Consider the following 25,345-nt stretch of genomic DNA (forward strand, 5'->3'; position numbering starts at 1 on the left):
AAATACTGAATGAAGAGATGCAGCTTTGGTGGCGTCCTGCAGGCCAGAGAGCAGGGAAGACGGTGGCCGGCACAGGTGTCCCAGGGAAGCCTGCTGTGAGCTGACAGCAAGGAGTGGCTTGGCAAGGGGGACGAAAATTGTTTCGTACAAACAGCTTGTCGGTTCATATTCTTTTCTACTCCCACCAAAGAATGAGACAGCTCCCCCTCCCTTCCTGCCTACACTTGTTAGCCTATGGTCTGACCCCCTTCTTGTCCGCCTGTCATGCCCATTTTAAGCTGATTTTATCTGAAGAAAGCTGGAGTGGGGGAGATCCCTGGGTGTGGAGCGTTGCAGAGGCCGGCCCCTGCCCGCCAGCCCCCTGCCCCTCAGTCTGAGCCCTCACACCAGGCCACAGTGGGAACCTCTACGGGGTGGGGCTGGGTTGGGGGGCATTTCTTCTGCTTGGCTGGTAGCCACAGTGGGGGTGTCCGTGATATGCTCAGACCAGGCTGGGTGCCGTCTGAATGCACGTCCGCCCAGGCATCATCTGCTCCTGGGCCAAGCCCTGACCCTTTCCCGTGCCCTTGTGCATGTAGGTGCTGCAGGAATGACCTGGTTCGGGCCCTGGAAGGTGGAGGTCTTACCAGCATTCCCTGATTCCTTAGCGAGCGGCTGGTGCAGGTGTGCACGGCTGTCTTCCTAGCACTGCAGGCTCTCCCTCCTGAGCCAGTGTCTCCTGTGGCCGCTGCGCATGGACGGTGGAACTGGAAACTCGGGCCAGGATCCAGACACCTGGTTCCAGCTGTGGCTTGCATTCCTCCCACACTCACCTTCAACCTGTCCCCTCTCCCGGAGCCTCCGGATCGCCTCCTCCACAAAGCACAGGGGTCGGATATGTGACTCCCTGTGGCTTCCTCTGCTGCCAGATCGTATGAGTTGATAATTACAGACTTACGAATGCATTAAGGACAGTTAGCCTGTTTGTTTAGTTTGGGGGGAGCTCACTCCAACTTGGTTTGAGTAGAGCCTCAGGATTTATCAAGCATCAGGTTTGTCAAGGTGACTTTTTAAAGAATGTTCTAATATAATTACCGCTTTTCCTGTTTGCAGCCTGTGTGTGTCTTTGAGTCAGATGTTTTGGATTTTGTACTTGCTTTCTGAATTGGTGGCCTACAGCAAGGCACTACGCTACCCTGAACTACGTTCCCTGAACAAGTACCCAGAGCCCACTGAGCTGCCCGGGGTGAGGGTGGCTTGGAGGTTGTGTTACAAAAGCTGCACGTTATTTTGCACCCCCACATCACAGAGATGAAAAGTAGCGTGAAAAATTCATCGCATTCCAACTCAGTCTTCCCTGGCTATAGGCAGCCCGTTTCTCTGACTTGCTCTCAGATTTGCATTTCTGTGTAAATTTTCCGTGCTTTTGCACTATGTCCCTTTCTTTTGTTTCTCTTTAGTTTTTTTTTTTTTTAAGAGACAGGGTCTTGCTATGTTGCCCCAGCTGGAGTGCAGTGACGCAATCACAGCTCACTACAGCTTTGAACTCCCAGGCTCAAGCGATCCTCGTGCCTCAGCCTCCCCAGTATAGGTGTGCACAGCCATGCCCAGCTAATGTTTATATTTTTAGTAGAGACGGGGACTTTCTGTGTTGGCTAGGTGGGTCTCAAACACCTGGGCTCAAGCAATCCTCCTGCCACAGCCTCCCAAAGCACGGGGGTTACAGGCGTGAGGCACTGTGCCTGCCCACGCTGTCCTTTTTATGCCCATCTGCCCTCTCTCCCTTGGCCAGAGACATGGCCACAGGGGACTTTTTGGAATGGGAGGGAACTCCAGTTTCACCTCCTCATTTTGTATAAAAGAGGAAATGGGAAGGGAGTCACCAAGGGCACCAGAAGCGGGTGGGTCCCCACCTGGGGCTCTCTGCCCACAGCTGACTGCCTGGAGATGGGGTGTTTTGTTTGTAGCACCTGCTTTTCTTTCCTGTTAGGAGATCTTGAGACTGACTGGCCGTTGCCACAGTCTGCGCTATCCATGAGCTCTGAGGCACTCACATGGAGACGTGTGACACCTCCCTTGGAGGGACACCTGGTGCCAGCTCAAGTCGGAAATAGCTTCTCAAGTGTCTTTTTCCCACTTTTTCTCTCATCTGTCTCATGACAAGCCCTTTGCCTCTTTGATCCTAAGTGAACATCGGGTGGGATGATGCATAGGTGAGCTGTGCAGTGCAGCTCTCAAACACAGTCATTTTTATTTTTTTTTTAATTTTGCAACAGAGCCCCAGTTTGCCAAGGTTTAGAATGACCTTGTTGTTTTGCAGTGTTCCTTTCTACTTGGAACTTCTCTGGTGGGTAGAGTGGCCAGGGATCGGCGTCCGCAGGCCGGCGCTCAGCCCCGAGCGTCTGTGGGGCCTGAAGCGGTCGCGGCGGCTGTGGGGCTGTCACCTAGGTAACCGACATTCCGCCAGCGAAACAGTCTGTCCACAGCAGGAGGAAATAAAAAATGAAACTGCAGCGTCAATTCTTCATGCACTACGGTATTTTGAATGCGATTTGATTTTGGAAAAAAGGCTGTTTGACTTCTCCGTTGGATTTTGGCCTCTGTGCCCGTGGGTGACCCTCACATTTCCTGGACGTGTCTGTTTTTACAGTTACAGTGACTTTTAACGAAAGGTGTAATGCGGACACAGCTCAGTTCTTACTCCTGAATGACTCTGAGGAGGACTGCGTTTCCTATAAGTTTTTGTGAATAGCTGGTAAGGCCGACATGCCCTGTAACTTGCTTGGTTAGTTACTTGGTTTGTGAGTGTTGGTGTTTTTAAAACGTCCCTTCCTGCGGGGGTATTTTTCCATTTGACGTGCTCTATTTCCTTAGTAACTGTTGCTCTGTTATGGGAGGGACTTAATGACATTTTTCAAGTGCAATATTGAATTAATTTATTTCCTGGTTAGTTCTGCCCATCTTCCCAGTATAAATAGAACCTCCGCGTGTGTGTGTGTGTGTGTGTGTGTGTGTGTGTGTGTGTAGAATGAAGGCCATGTGCTTGCTGCCTTGGGGGGGCTCTTGACTGTGACCTTACATCTGGGTAAGTTACCTCTTCCTGTATTCCCCCCTCTCCTCCTCTCTTGATTTAAGCCACTTGGGGTTAGGGAGCTTCCCGGGCCTCAGGAGTAGCGTGGGAAGCAGTGGCTTCGGGGCGAGAGGCCCAGGGTCAGTCCTGCTCTCCTGCTGCCAGTGTTGGGCGCAGTTCTTGAGCCTCCGTGGGGCAATGCTTGCTCTCTCTCTCCCTCTCTGTAGCCTGGGGGCACTTAAGTCAAAATGACCTCTGAAGGCCTTTGCTGGATAGGACTTTGTGGGAAGTGTCAGTGCAGCGGGATCACCGCTAATAATCATCATCTCGACTCTTCTAGTGGGGTGGTGGGAAAACCAGCCCGGAGGGTCCCAGCCAAGCAGGCTGAGGAGCAGCACCTCCACCTGAGAAATGCCCCTTGCCAGATGCGGCTGGGGCTGGGTTAACCGTGTAGGTGTTTGCTGAGCCTTCTCTGTGCTGGGTACAGTCCTTGGGGACGCTTCACATAAGTGCCTTCCTTCACTCCTGTGTTCGCTCAGGAAACACGTACTTACCGGGCACCTGCTGGGTGCGGAGGGGAACGGGAGGATCTGTTGGCCACTGCCTTTGCTCTCACAGCACTTGTGGGGGAGACGGGCAGGCGTGGTGCAATCAGGACCCCCGCGTGGAGTTGCAACTGCAGATGTGTCGGGAAGCCGAGCAGGTGTTGCGGGCTGTGCAGCGGGGTCCACACGTAGACTGGGGGCCCATCGAAGAGGCATCTCCAAGGAGGGTTGTTTGGGCTGAGGCTGAAAGGCTGAGTGGCAGCTCATGAGCAGGAGGCTCGTGAGAGCAGAAGATTGGAGGGATGGCCGGCCTCAGCGTGTGTCCAGCTCCTCCAGCTTTCACACTTCCACGTGTTGGCTCCACAGATGCCCAGCGTGGCCGTGCCGATTGCTGGTTGGTTTCTAAACTAAAAGCACACGTCTTGTCCAGAAACAGGTCCTGCAGGCTTCTGCCGACTGTGCTGGCCCTCGGAGTTTTCTCTGGGTCCGGATTACCCACCCTGCCCTGCCTCTTGGTCACTTGACACACACACTGAGTGCCGCTGGGTTCTGGTCCCTTCTGGGTGGCCACAGTCTTTCACGGAGCAGAACGAAGCCTGCAGCTCTACTGCGTGCTCCTAGAAAGGGTAGCTCATCTTTGTTGCTAGCGGTGAGGAAGAAGACGTTTTACAGCATTTATAATTGCATTTTACCTTGAAAATTGCATTGGGGGAGACTCAGAGCGTACATAGGAATAGGCACGTTATCCATTGATGAGGTAACACAGCTGTGTCCGTCCTGCTTTTGTTGGGAACCGCAGACATCATTGTCCTAAAAACCCTGGCCATGGCCACACTTAGACCTCATGGGAACTATTACACACCCGTGTCCAACCTCTCTTTTAGAAGATGTAAAGTTAAGGGCTGGTGGGGGCGATTAAGCCAGCATAAGAAAACTGGGAAGTTGGTTGTTTCTTCTGTTTTGATCCACATTGGCTTCAGTCTTTCCCATAGCCTTTTGACATGTGGGATGTATGATAACTCCATTTTTCTAATTAATTTTTTTGACAAATAATAATTACATATATGTGGGGTACAATGTAATGTTTTGCTATATGTACGCATGGTAGAAATATTCAAATCAAATGAATTAATATATTTATCGCCTCACCAACTTACATTTTTTGTGGTAAGAATGTTAAAAATGTATTATTTTAGCAATTTTTAGATATGTGATACTTTTTTATTAACTGTGGTCACCATGCAATGCAGTCTGTCACTAAAACGTATTCCTCCAGTCCATCTGAAACTTTGCTGTGTCTGATCAACGCTGCCCTTTTCCCCATCCCTCTTCCCCCTGCCTCCAGTAATCTCCTTTCTACCCTCCTTTTGTGAGATTGACTCTTTCAGATTCCACATGTAAGTGAGATCGTGTAGTATTTGTCTTTCACTTCCTGGCTTATTTCATTCGGCACGATGTCCTCCAGCTTCATCCATGTGGTTGCAAATGGCAGAGTCTTGTTCTTTTTGAAGGCTGTGTAGTACTCCCTTCCGTACGTGTACCGCAGGGTCTGTATTCGTTCATCCCCTGAAGGACACTTAGGTTGCTTCCGTATCTTGGTTATTGTGAATAGTGCTGAAATGAACGTGGGGGTGTAGATATATTTTTGACGTACCTATTTCAATGCCTTGGATGTATACCCAGCAGTGGGATTGCTGGATCACATGGTGATTCTATTTTCAGTCTTTTGAGGAACCTCCCTACTGTTTTCCGAAATGGCTGTACCCATCTCCATTTCCACCAACAGCGTACCTGGGTTCCCTTTCCTCCACATCCTTGCCAATACTTCTCATCTGTTGTCTTTGAGAATGGCCGTGCTAGTGGGTGTGAGGTGATGTCTCACCGCGGCTTTAATTTGCACTTCCCTGATGCTTAGAGATGTTGAGCCTTTTTTTCATACATCTGTCAGCCATTTGTATATCTTCTTTTGAGAAACGTCTTTTCAGGTAACTCCCCATTTTAAAAATTGGCTTATTTGTTTTCTTGCTGCTGAGTTGTTTGAGTTCCTTATATACTTTGGATATTAGGCCCTTATCAGAAGTATGGTTTGCAAATATTTTCTCCCAATCTATCGGTTCTCTCTTCATTCTGTTGATTATTTCCTTATGATAACCTGATTTTTAAAAAGTGAGGTAGCATAACTTCTGCAATGAAGCAAAGAGACAAAAATCCCACAATAAAACAACAGCAAAGACCTCCCTACAGTTTGGTTTTCTCTCTGAGTTTAGAGAATGAGAACAAACAAAGTCTAGCATATTTGCATACCAAGAGCATCATAGAAAAGGGCAGAGAAAAATCAAAGCTTTAGGGCAGGTGGGCTTTTGTCTGTATCTGGCAGGATAAATTCCATTTCCCAAAGTTCATGATGCTGGTGCAACTAGTTTTCTTCTGAAGTTCCTGTAGGACCTGCGTGTTGGCCGTTTTTAGATGGAATGTTAGAATTCAGAGAAAAAATGTTTTCTCATATTTTCAAGTACTTCAAAGCCACCATTTATGCAAATAATTTATTTTTTAATTAAAATGTTACCTGTTCTTTAAACTTGAGGACTCCTACTGGGCCATACCTTATTAACCGAGGATGTTACTATAGATACATGAAGGTAATAGAATTGGATATCTTAGTATCTTAAAGTACTTCATTAATTTTTAATGTACTCCTTATAATTAGTACGTATCAGTGATGTGTTACTTCACTACCGTCTGTTTATAGCAACATGTGGGTAACAGAGGACTCCTTTCTGTTCTGTGCTCTGTGCTCTTAAATTCTTTTTCTTTAGTTCGATGGTGAAAAAGAAGAATGAGATTACGTTTTCTAAAAATCGGTTATAAATTGATTAGGATGAAGTGATAACAGAAAAGAGGTTTCTTTTCCTAAATATTGGAGATGGATATTCAGGATTCTGTTTTAAAAGTCTGATCCTTTGGGCTTCTGACATTCTTGTTGTTAATATTGCTTTATGTTTAATGGAACATTAAAATATCTGAAAAACGTTTTGTAAAATGCTTTTTTATTCTATTATTATTAATTTTTTTTTTTTTTTTTTTTTTTTGAGACAGAGTTTTGTTCTTGTTGCCTGGGCTGGAGTGCAATGGTGCGATCTTGGCTCACCGCAACCCCTGCCTCCCAGGTTCAAGTGATTCTCCTGCCTCAGTCTCCTGAGTAGCTGGGATTACAGGCATACACCACCACACCCGGCTATTTTTTTTTGTATTTTCAGTAGAGACGGGGTTTATCCATGTTGGTCAGGCTGATCTCGAACTCCTGACCTCAGGTGATCCTCCCTCCTAGGCCTCCCAACGTGCTGAGATTTTACAGGCAAAATGCTTTTATTATTATGTAACATATGGAGCAGTTTATAGACTAAATTTGCTTTTCTTTTCCATCCTCACTAAAAAGATAGTGCGGGCATTTGTTTTCCTCTTACGAATCCATTTTTAGACCAGGCATGGTGGCTCATGCCTGTAATCCTAGCACTTTGGGAAGCCAAGAGCTTTGGGAGGATTGCTTGAGGCCAGGAGTTTGAGGCCAGCCTGGGCGGCTTAGTGAGACCCTGCCGTTCATTCATAGATAGATAGATAGATAGAGAGATAGATAGATAGATAGAATCGCTTTTAAAAACTGCTCCTTGCAAGTCCTGCGTTTTCTTCCTGGAGTGCTGACCACAGTGGCCATGCACCGCAGACCCCAGTCTAAGGCCTCGGGAACCAGCTTGAGAAGTGAGTTTCTTCCCCAGGGTGTCTGTGAGGGCAGAATGGCCCGGGAGGGACATTTGAACCTTGGGAGGAGCATAGCTGTGGCCTTGGGGGCAGATGGAGCTCCTCCCACCCTGGCAGCCCCTGCAGGAGCCCGCGTGCCCACAGTGGGGTCCTGGAGGCAGCTGCCTGGCTTTTCCTGTCCGGCCTCTATAGGCCGTTAATTGTAATGCTTCTGCCGGTCGTCAGGAAAGTGACCTGTTGCTTTTCAGTTTCAGAGGCGGAGCACAGCGAGCCGAGGCTGGGATCAGGAGCACCTGCGTGCAGGTGCGACCCTGCAGGATGCTGGCAGCGGCGCGGCCCGGGGCGCCCGTGCTCTGAGGGCCTGAGGGCCAGCCCCTCCACCTGCGCCATGGCCTCCGCGCCCTGGCTGGACGGCTGACAGGAGCGGGGACTGCCGCCGCCCAGGTGCCACACCCGGGTACCGCTCGCCCGCGCGGAGCTGGGCAGGTGGGCCGCGGATGCTCCCAGAGGCCGGCCCAGCAGAGTGATGGACTCGGACAGGCTAAAATGGAAGTGACCTGAGCCTCGCCCGGCGGCTTCCTCGACGGGACAGCGCAAGAGTTGGAGCACAGGCTTGTCTGGGGAGCAGTATGCCGGAAGCTGGTTTTCAGGCCACAAATGCTTTCACAGGTGAGCGTGCTGCAGGTAATCCGAGGCTTTACCTCCACTCCTGGCAGGCAGTCAACTCCCAAACCACTGCATGCAGCAAACCTAGCTTTGCAGTCAGGAGCTGAAGGCCAGCGCAGTCCAGGGCATGCAGTGAACCTAGCTTTGCAGTCAGGAGCAGGAGCTGAAGGCAAGCGCAGTCCAGGGCTCAGGCGCCTGTGGTGACTGATTTTGACAAAATAATAATGTGTTTTCCTTCACTCTCTCAATAGCAGTTTGAAAAAGCGTTTGACACTTTTTGCTTCTGTTTTTGTTGAATGATAGTCTACACACAATATCCTGCAGTGTTCGCAGCGTCTTCCAAGTCTCTATTCTCTAAGGAAATGTGTCGCTTGCTGAGCGAGGGTAGGGGAAGTGTGGTTTCTTTACAGAACCGGGAAGATTCTCCGAGGGAAAAGATTAATTGCTGATGTGTGCTTGATCCCTCCCCATCTTTAATTTCTCAGATTTATTTGTGTGCTTGGGACAGCTGGGCAGAACTCGTCTTGCAGTGAGCGGGGAGAAGTGGGACACCCCAGTTTGCAGGGAACCACACAGTCTGGCTGGCACCCAGAGCCCTCACCCAAGACACAGGGGATTTTGAATTCAGATCCTAGCTCTTTTGTCTGATTCACATAACATCCCAGGAAGCCACTTAATCCTCTGGGCCTCTGGCTCCTTGTAGACAGACTGGGCTCTGTGACATTGAGGAACCTCATGAAATCCAGGGAGAACGTGTTTACATAAAAGAGGTTTTGGGGGATTTGCTTTTTATTTTAAAGAAAAGTGGTAGAAATAGTCACAAGAAGTGACCCTATTCTCTGGTTCCACGAGTCCCAGAAGTTTGCAGCTTTTCAGATTTTGTGGAGGGAGCAGGTCAGGCTGTTGGGACGCCTGGAGAGAGGGGCAGGGGCTCGGGCTTGACTGGCACGGGCCTTCTCCTTGGATTAGACGTCAGCTCCTAGACAGCCTCGCACTCCTCCACGCTCCCTGTGGCTTCAGTGTGAAGAGATGGAGCGCCACTGTGGTGCTGCTCCAAGGAAGAATGAGGGGACGGTTCTTCCCAGCCTTGGCCGCGTCCGTGCGCACCTGCAGGCGACCTCCTGAGGCAGCTTCCACCACGTCTGTGACGTGGGGTCTCAGTGACACTGCCTCCCCCGAGGTGTGAGAGGCGAGTCGGGCCCGTGCTGGTGAGCTTGGCAGCTGTGTAGATGCCTCCCTCCGGATTGTGAGGGGCTGGTTGCCCTCTGGCCCACGTGGATGAGCTCCGCAGCTGTGTAGACGAAGGGTTGGGGGAGCACGTGCAAAACCAAGCTCTCTGGAACCATCTTCGTACCTGCAGCCCAGCTGTCTGGAAACCCTGCCCCTCCTCACCCTTACCGTGTGTGCTCCAGCTGTTTCCGTCTCAGGAGCAGCTCCCTCGTGGACACCCTCCGCTCCAGGCGGGGGTGGGCAGCAGAAGCAACTGAGAAGTGGCTGGATGTGAGCTCAGCCTCCTTGTCCCTTGTCCCTACACCCCAGGCTGGGGAGGAGCGGCACCTAGGAGTGGACGTAAGGAATCTCTTCAGAGTAGTTCTGGGAGGAAGAGGGAACAAGAAAAGAAAAGGAAGTGAGCGTGGGACAAAAAGAGCCGGAGGAAGAGCGGTGCACTCTTTTAGGAAGCTGCCCTGTCCATGGACCTGACTGCAGGGTGGAGGCTGCAGGGTGGCCCACAGAGGCCAGGGTTCTGGGGCCGTCTCCTCACCCTGCTGCACCTGATGCTGGTCCACGTGGCTTCCACTGACACAGCCACGCCATCCTCACACTCTGGGGTGCTGGGGGTTCCTCTGCCCCAAGGGAAAGGGAAAGGCCTCACTGAGCCTGTGTTTGGAATCCTCAGAATCCCGGGGTTCTGCCTGGAGGATTCTTGCAGGTAGCACAGCACCTCTCACATGTGAAGCCAAGGTGTACGGCAGCTGTTAGCCCTGGGGCCTGCGTCAGCCCTTCCTCCCCTCTCGCTCACAGCCACCCACTTGTCGCTCCTCCCCAGCTCCCGTTTTTGTTTCATTTGTAATTTATGAATAGTAGTTGTCTGTATTGGCAGGTTCCAGTAAGACGTTTGGATACATGTATGTGTTGTGCAGTGAACATGTCAGGCTAATCGGCCGTGCTCATCGCTGCACATTCTATCATTTCTTTGTGCTGAGCATACTTTGGCTCCTGTCTTTCAGCTCACATTTGTGAGTTTCCCAAGAATTCATTTCCGTACTTTGGCCTCTTCCCCGCAATGTCAGCCTGGCTGAGTAACAGGTGTGCCGGCGGCAGTGGTGGGGTGTACGCCACAGCCGCCGTTTTGGAGCCGCAGTGTGCTGGGCACCGTGCTCCCGCTGTGTGTCCTTTGCCAGGCGTCACAGCAACTCTGAGGCCGGCGCCGTCATGCTGGCCTTGCTCCCCGCGGGGCACGCTCGGTGCATGCAGGAACTGGCTGGTGCCGGTGGCCTCTCCAGATTGTCTCACGCTGTGTGGCCTCAGGTACACACGGGGTTCCCTGGGGAGCTTCTCCACCCCCTGGGTATCACCCTCAGAGACTGAGATTTATTGGGTCTTGGCATCACCTAGACCTGCTAAATCAGGACTCTCATCCCCACAAGATCCCAGGTGCCTGGCTCACTTTAAAGTCTGGGAAGCACTGGGAGCCGGCACCCAGCAGAGCAGTGTTCAGAGAGATGCCAGGGTGCTCGAGGGGGTCATGTCTCAAAAAGAAATCACCTGACTTGCGCCGTTCCTTCAGCGGGGGGATCCAAATAATGGGTCTACCTGTTCTCAGGAGACCATCGCGTGCTGAATAGCGTTCACACTGTGGGGTGCGCCGGCACCTGCAGGGCAGCAGTTGTAGCTTCCCCATCTCTCTCTAGGAAGTAACCAGCAGTGAGATGAGGAGATGTGAGTGCCTGGCCTTCTCTGGAGCTGGGTCCCTGGAGACTTGGCTCCTCATTTTTATTCTTGGTCTCCCTGCCCCTCTGTCTGCCCACATAGTTTGTAAGAGTCCCTGTGGTGCAGGATGAAGGGCTGACACGCTCTGCCTGCCCAGGCAGCTGGGTGAAGGTGGAGCTTTAGAGGGAGGTGAGCAGGAGCCCGGTGCCCAGCCCACTGCCTTAGTTGGGTTGCTGTTTTTAAAATTTTGGATTTTGCTGATTCTCTGGGCTAATGGAAAGGAGTCTCCCCTTAGATCAGGCATCGAGGCATCTTCCCTAGGCTTTAAATCATGTGTTAGGGCCAGGCAAGTGTCCCTGGGCGGTTAACCGTACGTCCACTGAAAGAAATTTGTCACTTTACGTTCCAGTTCTCTTGGAGGGTGGAGGCTCAGAATTCCTCTTTAAGAGGGTTTTGGGCGGCGCTCCGGCTGTGGGGGAGGACTGGGAGACCTGCCGGGGAGCTGCGTTTGTTTGGAGCGTGTGAAATTACCATGAGGGTGGTAGGAGTTTGGAGGGCCCCTGTCCGCATGCCAGGCCGGCAGTCCTGCGTGATGGAGTTCACGCACCTCGTGCCTCCTGGGTGAGTGTGGGTATACTCACATAGACGCATATTGCACATTTAACTTCTTAATTATGATCTTAGGTGAATGCTTGCATACAGGAATTGGGATACATTATTTTTAATTTTCTTAGCATATACAATTTAGAAATGATTTCAGTCCTTTAGATACTATTTTATATCAAAAATCAATTTTTTTCCTTTTACAAGTAACATCTGCTCATTGTAAGCAAACTTGGAAAGCTCAAGAGTCAAAAGAAGAAAAATAATTTCCTGCACACATCTTTGCCATGGGAATCTTTCTTCAGGCAACATTTTGGCTTACATCCTTCCAGTCTTTTCTTTTGCAAATTTCTTCCTACAGAACTGTGTTCATAATAGTATTTAATATAGTAACCTGATCTTTCCCTTTAACGTTACATTATGAGCATTTTTCTTATAAATACGATTTTAAATTGCTGCATAGTATTTTCATGTACATGTACTTGAATTTTAAAATTGTGTAGCTATTGTTGGATAGTCCTGTTTTTGACAGTTTTCACCCTTATGAATAACGCTTTGATGAACACCTTTGTGCATAAAAGCTCTTCTGTATATTTGATTATTTCCTTGGGATGAACTCCCCGAGGCAAAATTATTGGGTCCAAAGATGTGAATTCTGTTAAAGCTCATAATTTAATTTCCAGAAGAATTGGTTGATCCTAACTTTTGAGGCTACGCTGAAACTGGCTTCCTTCCATTGCCGGTCGCCTGTTCGCGGTGACCGTGCTCAGAACTGGGCGTGTCCCCCACGGTTCAGCCGTGCGTGGAGCAGCCCTCGTCTGCCTCACAGGGCGTCTGTGAAGCTCTTTGCAGCGTGCGGCTCTGAAGGCCGCCTGAGTGCCGTGTGTTGCACCCTCATGTTACACTTGAGCACGTAAAAACGCGGATGTCCAAAACTTACTGTTTTTGTTCTTCCAGGCCCTCGTTCTGCCTGGCTGTCATTCATTGAGGCAATGATATAGGTGAATGGCCTCTGGAAAGATACGACTCTGTCCGTCCTAAAAACAAACCCCCATTTCCTCTGAGCAGAGGGACGCAGGGACCCTTCCAGGCTGGGTCCGCCAGCCTCCATCCCAGGTGCCATCACGGTGCAGATTTCATCTGAGGTTTCTTGTGCTTTCAACGGACTTGGAGCGCATCCTGCCTGGTGTCACCGCACACGTCCTAAAGATGTTGCTGGCTTGAGGTTCTGCCCCTTCCCGGCCCATGGTGCCACACTTAGATACTGAAAAGTTTTTGCACAATTAATTTTCTTAGACTTTTTAAATTATTTCAGTGTTAGAGAAAAAACATTTAACCTCAATAACTAGGTAAGTGAACCAAATTCCCGTAGAATTTGTAGTGAATCTTTCCGGTGAAAGGAGAATCAGATCTAATTGTTAAATGAATTTAGGTTATTTCGCCTGTAAAGGAGGAGGAAGGTAGTTAGTAGTCTTTGTCTGTCTGAAAGTGCTATTTTGTGGATGTTGGTGACCAAGTTTTCTCAGCCACTAATGAGACTGGAGAAGAAGAATCACGTAAATGGGATAGTTGGAGCTGTTTACCCTGCGGGCTCCGAGTGGAGGATGTCGGTTTGCTGGGGGTGTGACTGGGCTGCTGGGTTCAGCAGCAGCTCCCAACGTGCCCTTCCCACCCCACAGACCCTCCGCGCGTTCCTCATCCCTCTCCTCTGCAAGGTTGCGCCTGTGGCTGACCCAGGCATGCCCTCAGCCCCCGCCTCCCAGAGCTGCCCAGAGAACGCTTGCTTTAGGACATACTGAGAGCTGTTCCTCCATGAAAGGAGTGGGAGTGAATTCATGGCCAAAGCTTGGAAGAAGCAACTTGAACCAGTTTCTTTCCTACAGAACTTTTCAGTCTTTAATGTGGGGCTGTGCAGTGTGGAGGTCCCAGGTGGGCAGACAGCGGGCAGTGTTCTCCCAGTGACAAGACCTGGAAGGCGTTTGAGAGGGAACAGCAGGCAAGGACAGCTTCTCATAGCGCGCACTCTGGAGAAGCCACAAATGTTTTGGGGGTCGCCTCCCACCATCTGCAGCTCCCGTGTGCCTGTCCCACCTGCGCAAGCGCAGTGGTCCCCGGCAGGCTGCTTCTGTTGGGCAAATATTGACGGAGCTCTTGCCAGGTGTATGTCAAGTGCTGCGAGGAAACAGTGTCATGAGACCGTCTCCCTGCCTCCGTTCTCTCCTCTGTCTCGTTCTGCCGGTGCTCGTTAGAGTGAGGTTTTAGTGATAAGTTTCCCTTGCCCCAGAACTTTCCAGGGCTGCTTCTTGCTTCATAACAAGAGTCCGGACTCCTTGTCCTGCAGTTCGAGGCCCCCCAGAGTTGCCTTCCTTCATTCTCGTGCTGTGACCAGAGTTCTGGACACAGTGACTGTGAGCCCACCTCTCAGTTGTTTGTGCAGCGTTTAATGGCGATGCTGTTGCTGATGCTTTCTCATCTCCTGCAGATTCTCTCCTTCCACCCCCTTGCTCTCCATCTTCAGGATCTGTCTTAGGTCCATGTAGTCTTTTGTGATGGGCACAGGAGAAGCCTAGACAGTCTTCCTGCTTGCATTTTAGTAGACGTAGAAATGATTGATAATGGCTTTTTGTAAAAATCTCAAATGCTTTTTCTCCAGGGAAGTTAAGTTTGTTGAGAGAGCCATTTGCACATACTGTGGTGTTTGTACTTGGTTTTTCCTTGATGCTGTTTAGCCTCGAATGTAGTCCTCAGTTATAAACCTCACCTTAATTAATAACGTTTCTGTGTGTAAATAACATGTAATTTATGTTGTTATTCGTACAAGCACCAAACTCTTCTCCATTTTCTTCCCAGTAAACCATTCTATACTGTTTCAGGATAATCAAATGTGATTATCTTCTTTTGTTTTAGAGGCATTGTGGTAGTCTCGTGTCTGAGATGTGTACTTGCCCATTTTAAATAAGGGTGAAAAATAATTTCAGTATTCCCTGAAACTATATTTATTTTAAGGTTACTTGAGTGTGTACAACACAAAGATAGTTATAAATATCTTTTTATAGCTCTTAAATAGCTAAAATATCAAAAGAAATTAAATATAAAAATTATGAAGTCAGAAGTGTTCCAATTAATATTTAATCTGACAGATGAGTTTGTTTGCTGAAACCTTTCATTTTCCAGCTCTTTTTATTTATGATGAGAGCATCCCATAGGGAGGCTCCGTGATGGTGGCTGCTCGTTGCTGGATGTTGGGCTGACAGCACAGCCTAGACCAGTTTGAATGCTGGCTCTGCTGTCAGTAACTATGAGCATCGTTTAAGATGAACCCCTGCCACTGAGTGTCCAGGATCAGAGCAACCTACGTGTCTCATTGGGTTCTTTGGAAAATGCTGGCTTTTGTCCGTTGTACATCTCGATGTTGTAGTTATCCCTAAAATGGAGCCACTTAGCTCTAGAGAAATCAAACGTGCAGAAAGCAGGTGGCTGCTTCCATACGTGGCCTCTCGTACTTTCTTGGGTCCTACCCTCCTTCTCTGTTAGTGTATGGATGTCTCTAGAGCCCTTTTTTTTTTTTTTTTTTTTTTTTTTGAGACGGAGTCTCACTCTGTCACCCAGGCTGGAGTGCAGTGACGCGATCTCAGCTCACTGCAAGCTCCGCCTCCCGGGTTCCCGCCATTCTCCTGCCTCAGCCTCCCGAGAAGCTGGGACTACAGGCGCCGCCACAACGCCCCACTAATTTTTTTGTATTTTTAGTAGAGACGGGATTTCACCATGTTAGCCAGGACGGTCTCGATCTCTTGACCTCGTAATCCGCCTGCCTCGACCTCCCAAAGTGCTGGGATTACAGGCGTGAGCCACCACACCCGGCCTAGAGTCCTTCATACTGGATTCTTCTGTGCTCTCTGTTGGAGGATGAGCTCAGAGGCTGGGAAAGGCATTGTTCCAGCAGGAGCAGCCAGCCCCAGTCACCCTCCAGTTCCTGCTCTGTGACATGGATGAATCAGCTGACCTCTCTGAAGTGCACTCTTCACCACACTGAGGTAGAGATAATGGCCAGTGAGTAGGTTCTGTATAGGGATTGAGTGAAATAACATCTGTGAAGTACCGAAACAGAGTCTGGCTTATAGTGGTGCTCAACAGATGTTCTTCTCCGTCTTCTTTCATCGTCTTCTTGAAGTTGACTATACAGAAAGGCCTCATAAAAATCAGGGGTTCATTTAGCAGATATTTAACAGTCGTCATGCCATACTTGTGTCTCAGGGGTGTACAGTCCAAGTGTCATCACGATCTGCACAGTTAACTCTGATGACATCCCGTGCAGGTGTGGAGGTGGGAGCTGGCGTGGGGATGGGGCTGGCAGGGTGTGAGCTGTTGTCACCGTGGGAGCTGTTGGGGGTGGGAGCTATTATGGGGGTCAGAACTGGCTGGCGTGGGGGTGGGGCTGGCAGGGTGGGAGCTGTTGTCCCCATCGGAGCTGTTGGGGGTGGGAGCTGTTGGGGGTGGGAGCTGTTGGGGGTGGGGATCTGCAGCACGTGGCTGTGGCTTCCCCTCTGGTTCCTTACATCCTGTCTGATAGGGCTTTTAGCTGAACCTGAGCCCTGCCGCCTGCCCATGCTGGGCTGATAATGGCCTCTCCTCCAGAGTCTCATGGAGTCGTCACAGGCCAAGGGTCTTCAAACTTGGCTCGAAGTCAAGTCCCGGGTCTCTGTTTTTTGGGATACTATGTTTAAATGGGGGAACCCAGAAATGGGATGCAAAAATAAACAAGTTTAACATCTGGGTGGTGGTTTATGGTTCCATTAAACATTTTTAACCAATAATGGTCCAATATGGGAGTATGGACTCTTTTTCCTCTCAGTTAACGATGGCATTTGTAGAATACTCCAGGGTGGTGTGAGAAAGACGTCTCCGAGTTCAGGATTTCCTAGGGGCAATGAAAGAATACAAAATACTAACACGGTGCCCTAGTTGGGCATCTAATTCTGTGCTCTGTTAGCACAGTCAGCCTTGTTGTCCTTTGTGTATGCTCAAGTCCGTGATATAAAATGATGGTGCATATACTTATAACACACGTAAGATTACTTATGAAACCACATACAATGTAAATGTTGTGTAAATACTTGTTATACTATTTTTTTAAAAAGTTGTATTTTTTACTTTTTAGACAGGGTCTTGCTGTGTCACCCAGGCTGGAGTGCAGTGGTGCCATCATAGCTCACTGCAGTCTCAACCTCCTGGGCTCGAGTGATCCTCCCTCCTTGGCCTCTTGAGTAGCTTGGACTGCAGGTGCCAACACGTCTGGCTAATCGTTTATTTTTTGTAGAGACGGGGTTTTGCCATGTTGCCTAGGCTGGTCTCAAACTCCTGGGCTCAAGCGATCCTCCTGCCTTGGCCTCCCAAAGTGCTAAGGTTACAGGTGTGAGCCACTGCGCCTGGCCTATTTTTTATTGTTTTATTGTTGTTTGTATTTTTACCTCAGTGTTTTCAGTCTGCAGTTAGTTGAATCCATAAATGCAGAACCTGTGGGTACAGAGGGCTGGATGCAGACACTGTGGGTACAGAGGGCTGGATGCAGAGACTGTGGGTGCAGAGGGCTGGATGCAGAGACTGTGGGTACAGAGGGCTGGATGCAGACACTGTGGGTACAGAGGGCTGGATGCAGACACTGTGGGTGCAGAGGGCTGGATGCAGAGACTGTGGGTGCAGAGGGCTGGATGCAGAGACTGTGGGTACAGAGGGCTGGATGCAGAGACTGTGGGTACAGAGGGCTGGATGCAGAGACTGTGGGTGCAGAGGGCTGGATGCAGAACCTGTGGGTACAGAGGGCTGGATGCAGAGACTGTGGGTGCAGAGGGCTGGATGCAGAGACTGTGGGTACAGAGGGCTGGATGCAGAGACTGTGGGTACAGAGGGCTGGATGCAGAGACTGTGGGTACAGAGGGCTGGATGCAGACACTGTGGGTGCAGAGGGCTGGATGCAGAGACTGTGGGTGCAGAGGGCTGGATGCAGAGACTGTGGGTACAGAGGGCTGGATGCAGAGACTGTGGGTGCAGAGGGCTGGATGCAGAGACTGTGGGTGCAGAGGGCTGGATGCAGAGACTGTGGGTGCAGAGGGCTGGATGCAGAGACTGTGGGTGCAGAGGGCTGGATGCAGAGACTGTGGGTGCAGAGGGCTGGATGCAGAGACTGTGGGTACAGAGGGCTGGATGCAGAGACTGTGGGTGCAGAGGGCTGGATGCAGAACCTGTGGGTGCAGAGGGCTGGATGCAGAGACTGTGGGTGCAGAGGGCTGGATGCAGAGACTGTGGGTACAGAGGGCTGGATGCAGAGACTGTGGGTACAGAGGGCTGGATGCAGAGACTGTGGGTACAGAGGGCTGGATGCAGACACTGTGGGTGCAGAGGGCTGGATGCAGAGACTGTGGGTGCAGAGGGCTGGATGCAGAGACTGTGGGTGCAGAGGGCTGGATGCAGAGACTGTGGGTGCAGAGGGCTGGATGCAGAGACTGTGGGTGCAGAGGGCTGGATGCAGAGACTGTGGGTGCAGAGGGCTGGATGCAGAGACTGTGGGTGCAGAGGGCTGGATGCAGACACTGTGGGTGCAGAGGGCTGGATGCAGACACTGTGGGTGCAGAGGGCTGGATGCAGAACCTGTGGGTACAGAGGGCTGGATGCAGACACTGTGGGTGCAGAGGGCTGGATGCAGAGACTGTGGGTGCAGAGGGCTGGATGCAGAGACTGTGGGTACAGAGGGCTGGATGCAGAGACTGTGGGTGCAGAGGGCTGGATGCAGAGACTGTGGGTACAGAGGGCTGGATGCAGAGACTGTGGGTGCAGAGGGCTGGATGCAGAGACTGTGGGTGCAGAGGGCTGGATGCAGAGACTGTGGGTGCAGAGGGCTGGATGCAGAGACTGTGGGTGCAGAGGGCTGGATGCAGAGACTGTGGGTGCAGAGGGCTGGATGCAGAACCTGTGGGTGCAGAGGGCTGGATGCAGAGACTGTGGGTACAGAGGGCTGGATGCAGACACTGTGGGTGCAGAGGGCTGGATGCAGAGACTGTGGGTGCAGAGGGCTGGATGCAGAGACTGTGGGTGCAGAGGGCTGGATGCAGAGACTGTGGGTGCAGAGGGCTGGATGCAGAGACTGTGGGTACAGAGGGCTGGATGCAGAGACTGTGGGTGCAGAGGGCTGGATGCAGAGACTGTGGGTGCAGAGGGCTGGATGCAGAGACTGTGGGTGCAGAGGGCTGGATGCAGAGACTGTGGGTGCAGAGGGCTGGATGCAGAGACTGTGGGTGCAGAGGGCTGGATGCAGAACCTGTGGGTACAGAGGGCTGGATGCAGAGACTGTGGGTGCAGAGGGCTGGATGCAGAGACTGTGGGTGCAGAGGGCTGGATGCAGAGACTGTGGGTGCAGAGGGCTGGATGCAGAACCTGTGGGTGCAGAGGGCTGGATGCAGAGACTGTGGGTGCAGAGGGCTGGATGCAGAGACTGTGGGTGCAGAGGGCTGGATGCAGAGACTGTGGGTGCAGAGGGCTGGATGCAGAACCTGTGGGTGCAGAGGGCTGGATGCAGAGACTGTGGGTGCAGAGGGCTGGATGCAGACACTGTGGGTGCAGAGGGCTGGATGCAGAGACTGTGGGTACAGAGGGCTGGATGCAGAGACTGTGGGTACAGAGGGCTGGATGCAGACACTGTGGGTGCAGAGGGCTGGATGCAGACACTGTGGGTGCAGAGGGCTGGATGCAGACACTGTGGGTGCAGAGGGCTGGATGCAGAGACTGTGGGTGCAGAGGGCTGGATGCAGAGACTGTGGGTACAGAGGGCTGGATGCAGACACTGTGGGTGCAGAGGGCTGGATGCAGAACCTGTGGGTACAGAGGGCTGGATGCAGAGACTGTGGGTGCAGAGGGCTGGATGCAGAGACTGTGGGTGCAGAGGGCTGGATGCAGAGACTGTGGGTGCAGAGGGCTGGATGCAGAACCTGTGGGTGCAGAGGGCTGGATGCAGAGACTGTGGGTGCAGAGGGCTGGATGCAGAGACTGTGGGTACAGAGGGCTGGATGCAGAGACTGTGGGTACAGAGGGCTGGATGCAGAACCTGTGGGTGCAGAGGGCTGGATGCGGACACTGTGGGTACAGAGGGGCTGACAGTGCAGCTGCAGAGACTGTACAGAAGAAAATACCTGTTACTAAATGTTTCTGGGTGCCGTATTGTACTTTAAAGAACCCATATTCCAGTTGCTAAGTAGACAACAGGCCCCCAGACTCCTTAAGGAGATGCGGGTGTGCCTGTTTCACATGGGGGTTCTGTCCTAGGCTTGCTAGGTCTGCCAGCCCTGAGGGAGAGACCAGCCCCAGCTGTTGATGGGTTTGCCTGACTTTATTTTTTTTTCTTTTTCTTTTTTTTTTTTTTTTTTTTTTTTTTGAGACCAAGTCTCGCTCTGTTGCCCAGGCTGGAGTGCAGTGGCGCGATCTCGGCTCACTGCAATCTCCATCTCCCGGGTTCACACCATTCTCCTGCCTCAGCCTCCCAAGTAGCTGGGTCTACAGGTGCCCACCACCACGCCCGGCTAATTTTTTGTATTTTTAGTAGAAATGGGGCTTCACCATGTTAGCCAGGATGGTCTTGATCTCCTGACCTCGTGATCCACCCACCTCGGCCTCCCAAGGTGACTTTTGTTTTTAATTTTTAAAAACTTTAATGCCCTTTTGCAGCAGTAGGGTCTTGCTGTATTTTCCAGGCTGGTTTTGTATTCCTGGCCTCAAGTGATCTTCCCGCTGTGGCCTCCCAAAGCACTGGGATTGTAGGCATGAGCCAGTGTGCCCTGCTGGGTTTGCCTGACTTCTTAGGGAAATCATCCTGAGATCAGTGTTTCCGAATCCCACCACCTGTTTCTTGTTATCTTGTCTGTAGGGCCCTAGAGTAGCAGTGTCCTTGGCACTCACTGAGAAAGCCGTGGGACTCAGCAGGCCCCGCCCCAGGACGACAAAGCACGGTGTCACCACGGCACAGCACTCCTCGCACGGGGAGTTGGGGAGAAAACCAGGCTGGTCTATCATCTACACTCATTTTTTTCTTTTGTGATAAAATTGCAGAAAATTCAGGGTGTTTTCCCTGCCCTTTTGGAAGGATGCTATCTTGATCTTGCGCACGCTGTTTCACAGAGCTGACATAAGGAGTGAAGATTAATTGTCTGCCACGGCAGGTGCTTTCGCATATGTGGCCGTGTGTGCTCCCTGAGACAGCCCCAGGAGGTGTGGGCGTGATCTGAGTTTGTGGCTCAGGATCTGCACAGGCCCGAGAGACCCTCCTCGAGGACGCACTGACCAGTGGGGGCCACCGTGTCAGGGTTGAGTGTGGGGCTGTCTCAGATCCTCCCACTGTGGCCGTTTCCTTCAAACTGAGTCGGGGCAGGAGGGGATGGAGGGAGAGAGGCCGGAGGCTGAAGCTCCAAACCGAATGCAGATACTAAGCCTTTGATAGGGTTGTCTGTGTTCTAAGTTGGAAAATACAAACTTTTGCATGTCTACCTTAGATAACCTCACTGGCATTTGTCATTCTGCTTTTGGAATGCTTAGGCGTGAAAGCAGAACGGTGTCACGGTGGTGATGCTTGCATAGCAGTGTGAGTGTGCAAACCTGAAAATGGGGAAAAATGGGACATTCTATGTTACGTACATTTTACCACAATGAACATAAACAATTTTGAAAAAAAGAAAATTGCATCAATACCATTCAGCTTGTCGGAAGAGCTCAGATTTGAGTGTGGGTCTTGATGGGAAGTAAAGGAGCAGAAAGATGGGTGGGAAAGTGGGAGTGGCTGTGGGTAGGGAATGAGGGTCTCAGTTTTGGCTTAAGGACAGGTTGAAGGAGATGGGCGGCCCCTGCCACTAACAGCTGATGTGTGGTGGACAGTGCTCTGTTGATGAGGGTTTGGTGCCCACAGGGAGGACAGGCAGTGTGCTGGTGTCCTCACAGCCTCTGACCATGAGCCTGGAAATGGGGATCCCTCTCTGCAGAAGCAGGCCCTGCCACAGGGCAGCCCACCTTCCCCCAGAGCAGCCCACCTTCCCCCGGGGCAGTGTAGCAACCGTCTACTGTTGCCTGGGACTCACTTCCCTGCGGAGCGTTGGTCCCAGTATCGCGTCCACTTGCATGGAGTATGCTCACGCACGGAGATGCAGCCACCCAGCGCTTCATCTTTGTAACGATGTTTGGGGCTGGGAGCCATGGCTCACACCTGTAATCCCAGCACTTTGGGCGGCCGAGGTAGGAGGATCGCTTGAGCCCAGGAGTTCTGGACCCGTCTGGGCAACATAGCAAGATGCCACCAGATGTGGTGGCGTGTGCCTATAGTCCTAGCTACTCGGGAGGCTGAGACACAAGGTTCACTTGAGCCTTGGAGTTTGAGGCTGCAGTGAGCTGTGATCACACCATTGTACTCCAGCCTGGGTGACAGAGTGAGACCCTGTCTCAAAAAAAAAAAAAAAAAAAAAAAAAGCTGCATGTATTTTTCCCTAGAGAGAAGAGGACAGTGATGTGTTTAGACACATGTACATGTTACTGGGCTCAAATCCTGGCTGTGCCACCTGTGTGGCAGCCTAACCTCCCTGTGCCTCAACTTCCTTATCTGTCATGTGAAAATGACAACAATAGGTACTTTAGAGGTGTGTTGGGGAAAATACATCCATTTATGCAGATAAAGCACTTGCAACCAAGCCAGACACGTGTGTAAACACACAGTAAATAGTTACTGTTATTTCAGGCACACGGCTGCTACTCAAAACATGACTTTATGGCAACAGGCTGTTGTTAGCTGTTGACTTGCTTTATTGACCAAACCTGGCCCCCAAATATTTGCTAACTCTGAGACCCCAGCTCGCTGTCTGCAGAGCCACGTGGGTGTCCTGTTTGCCAGTGGCATCTGAGGACATCCTTAGAAGAATAGCTCCTAAGGGTTTCCAGGGGCGGCAGCATTATCAGAATTCCCGCTGTAAACTCACGTGAACAGACACTCTTCTGTCAATAGTTCATTTCTAAACAACAACAGAACAAGCCTCAGATTCTTGTAGATGCCTTGCTAAGTTGAACTTACGTCCCCGCATGATGAATTGTTCTGAATGTATTCAGTGAAGATTGATTTCCACACAGTGAGACTCTTTATTATTTTGCTGCATTTTGTAACAAAGTGGAAATGGAATTTAAACAAACATGTTGGTAAGCAGTTTAGACTCCGTATCTTTCCCGTTACTCTTCCCTGTTGGTTGTTTGATGCAAACGTTTCTGGGTCCAGAGAGCCAGTCGGCGTGAGCTCTTACTGAATTTCATTGATTTTTTTTTTTTTTTTTTTTTTTTTGAGATGGAGTCTCACTGTCGCCCAGGCTGGAGTGCAGTGGCGTGATCTCCTCTCACTGCAAGCTCCGCCTCCCGGGTTCACGCCATTCTCCTGCCTCAGCCTCCCGAGTAGCTGGGACTACAGGCGCCCGCCCCTGCGCCCGGCTAATTTTTTCTATTTTTAGTAGAGACGGGGTTTCACTGTGTTAGCCAGGATGGTCTCCATCTCCTGATCTCGTGATCCGCCCGCCTCAGCCTCCCAAAGTGCAGGGATTACAGGCGTGAGCCACTGCGCCCGGCCAACTTTCATTGAATTTTTCGCTGGGCACTGGGCTAGGTGCTTGGAAATGACAAAACAGGAAAATAGTTCGTTGAATAAACACTACATAATTTGCTTGGATGGCAGGCTTCTTTGGGGCAGCTCGTCCATGTCACACATACTTGCACTGTTAGGTTATTCTTTAGCATGGGAGGAAAAGAGGGAATCATGCAAGGTGTGGCGATTTCACTTCTGCATATAAAAAAAGTGCGACGGGATCTTTAATTCACCTCCTTGTGTCCTTTTGAGATCCTGGAGGCCTGAAGGGATTTCTGTTTCTGGCAGGAATTTAGGCTTGGGTCAGAGTCCGGGGTGAGGGCGCTGGGCGTGAGGCCCTTCTGTGTGTGTGGTCCGTGCACACGTGAGCAGCCCTGACTCTCAGAAATGTGGTGATGGGGAGGAGACACTCCAGGATGGTGAAAAGAGTACTTACGATGGGAGCCCAGGGCTGGAGAGGAAGCGGGACAGTGACGAGCCCAGCCGTGTTCACAGGCACATCTGTCATATCGCGAGCGAGCCCGTGAGAGGGAGCAGAGCCTTCTTCTCTCACACATTCTCTTGAAACGCTTTGACTAGAAGCCTCGCTGTTGGCACAGGGATGACGGAGGACAGGACGCGGTTCACTTACAGGCCATGAGGCGAGCTGCTGAGGCCCAGTTCTAGATTTATTGACTTCACATGTGTTCCTGGAGCACTTGCTGTGTACCAGGCACTGTGGTAGGCACTGGGGACGCGGGGCTGAGTAAGGTGCAGGCAGACCCCATGTTCGTGGAATTCACACGTGTCTGGGGGACAGAATAGAGTAAACAAACGTATCCTGCCATTTCAGACAGCATCCGGGTCCCGAAGAAAATCAAGTATGGGAAGGATGTAGGCGAGGGATAGGGAATGGCCGTTGCTGGTAGGAGGGCAAGGCGAGGCCTTGCTAAGGACAAGGGAGGGCAAGGACATGGAGAGCAGGGAGAGCGGGCTCAGGAGAAAGCAGCCAGGGCAGAGGACTCGGGCTGGAACGGAGTTGGTGTCTGGGGAACAGTGTGTCAGCCGTCCAGAGGCCGCATGCCCGGAGTGGACAGGCAGGTGGGCAGTCACTGTAATTCCATCATTTCCAAAGGAAGGGAGACGCTGGCTAAGACTGTCAATTTTGGCTAGGAATGTTTGCTGTATATTTAATACGTTTATATTGTCTTTTTCTAAATCATCGTTTTGGGGGGGAAAAAAAACCGTCCCTTTCTCCAACACTGAGTTTCGGCACAGTAGAAGAGCTTTATATTTCGGGCCACTGCACTTTCTGTGTTTCCTGGCTCCTTGTAAGTGCGTTGCTCGGACGTGTCGGTGCGAGCGTGAGAGGGGCAGGCGGGGGCTGGGCGGACGCTCCTGTCCATCCCCGAGGTCCTGGGAAGGAAGCCGCCCAGCCCGTGGTGGAGAGGATGCCCCACACTCAGGTCCGGACAGCCTGGGCCTGTCTTCAGGGGAGTCCGGTGCAGGAAGCAAATGACGATGTTCTGCTCAGTCTTTGTTCCCCAGATGCAGGCTGCAGCCATTTGGGGCCAGAGAAGTGGAGATTGGGATCTGCTCGCAGCCTGGGTTCACGTCTAAGCTGGACCTGCCTTGGGAACTCTGAGGCTTTTTCCTTCTGTGTGGTTTCAGCCCCGCTCTGGCAGGTGACCAGCGCCACTAGGCCCTGCTGGAAGTTATCCTCACACTTCCCTGAGGTTTGTGGACTGACTTCACAGTTTCCGAGGGTGGTTCCTCCTTACCCGGGATGACGGCAGGATGAAACAGCACAGAGAGTCGTGGCGCTTCGCCAGATCGCTCTTTCATCTGCCATGCTTTGTCTCTTCTCACCTAAAATGAGAACATCTGATGTACTTTTCGTGATATTTCAGCGTTCAATACCGTCTTTTGAAAAGATAGGAATCAACAACATGCTTTTCCCTTCTTTTCCATCAGAGCCTTCAGGCCATGGGCCCCGTTCCTTGTTGCTTGTGCCCCTGGGCGAGTCCTGGTTTCCGCGCAGCTATCAGGGCAGTCCTTGCCCTTTCTTCACAATCACAGCTGCTGCTTGGTTACAGGACCCTGCTACCCTGACCCGAGCTCACACTTCTCTTATAAACATCCCATTTTCAGAAACTCACTTCTAGCGCT

General features: G+C 51.2%; 1 protein-coding gene and 1 long non-coding RNA gene across 29 annotated transcripts in view; both read left to right on the plus strand.

Annotated features, from left to right (window-relative positions):
* Positions 1-25,345, plus strand: part of LDLRAD4 (low density lipoprotein receptor class A domain containing 4) — a 446,527-nt gene that overhangs the window by 172,112 nt on the left and 249,070 nt on the right. For 23 of the 28 annotated variants that reach the window (XM_077974610.1, XM_028837723.2, XM_028837730.2 and 20 more), the window contains 1 exon segment: positions 7,599-8,019. In XM_077974610.1, the coding sequence (XP_077830736.1) occupies positions 7,980-8,019 (40 nt within the window). In that variant the 5' untranslated portion in view covers positions 7,599-7,979. 28 annotated transcript variants of the gene reach the window in all.
* LOC144336567 (uncharacterized) lies at positions 12,975-21,267 on the plus strand. Its single transcript, XR_013408455.1, has 2 exons — positions 12,975-15,170; positions 20,012-21,267. It is a non-coding gene; the product is annotated as an uncharacterized LOC144336567 (long non-coding RNA).

This window comes from Macaca mulatta, chromosome 18, assembly GCF_049350105.2.
Source record: "Macaca mulatta isolate MMU2019108-1 chromosome 18, T2T-MMU8v2.0, whole genome shotgun sequence".
NCBI lineage: Eukaryota > Metazoa > Chordata > Mammalia > Primates > Cercopithecidae > Macaca > Macaca mulatta.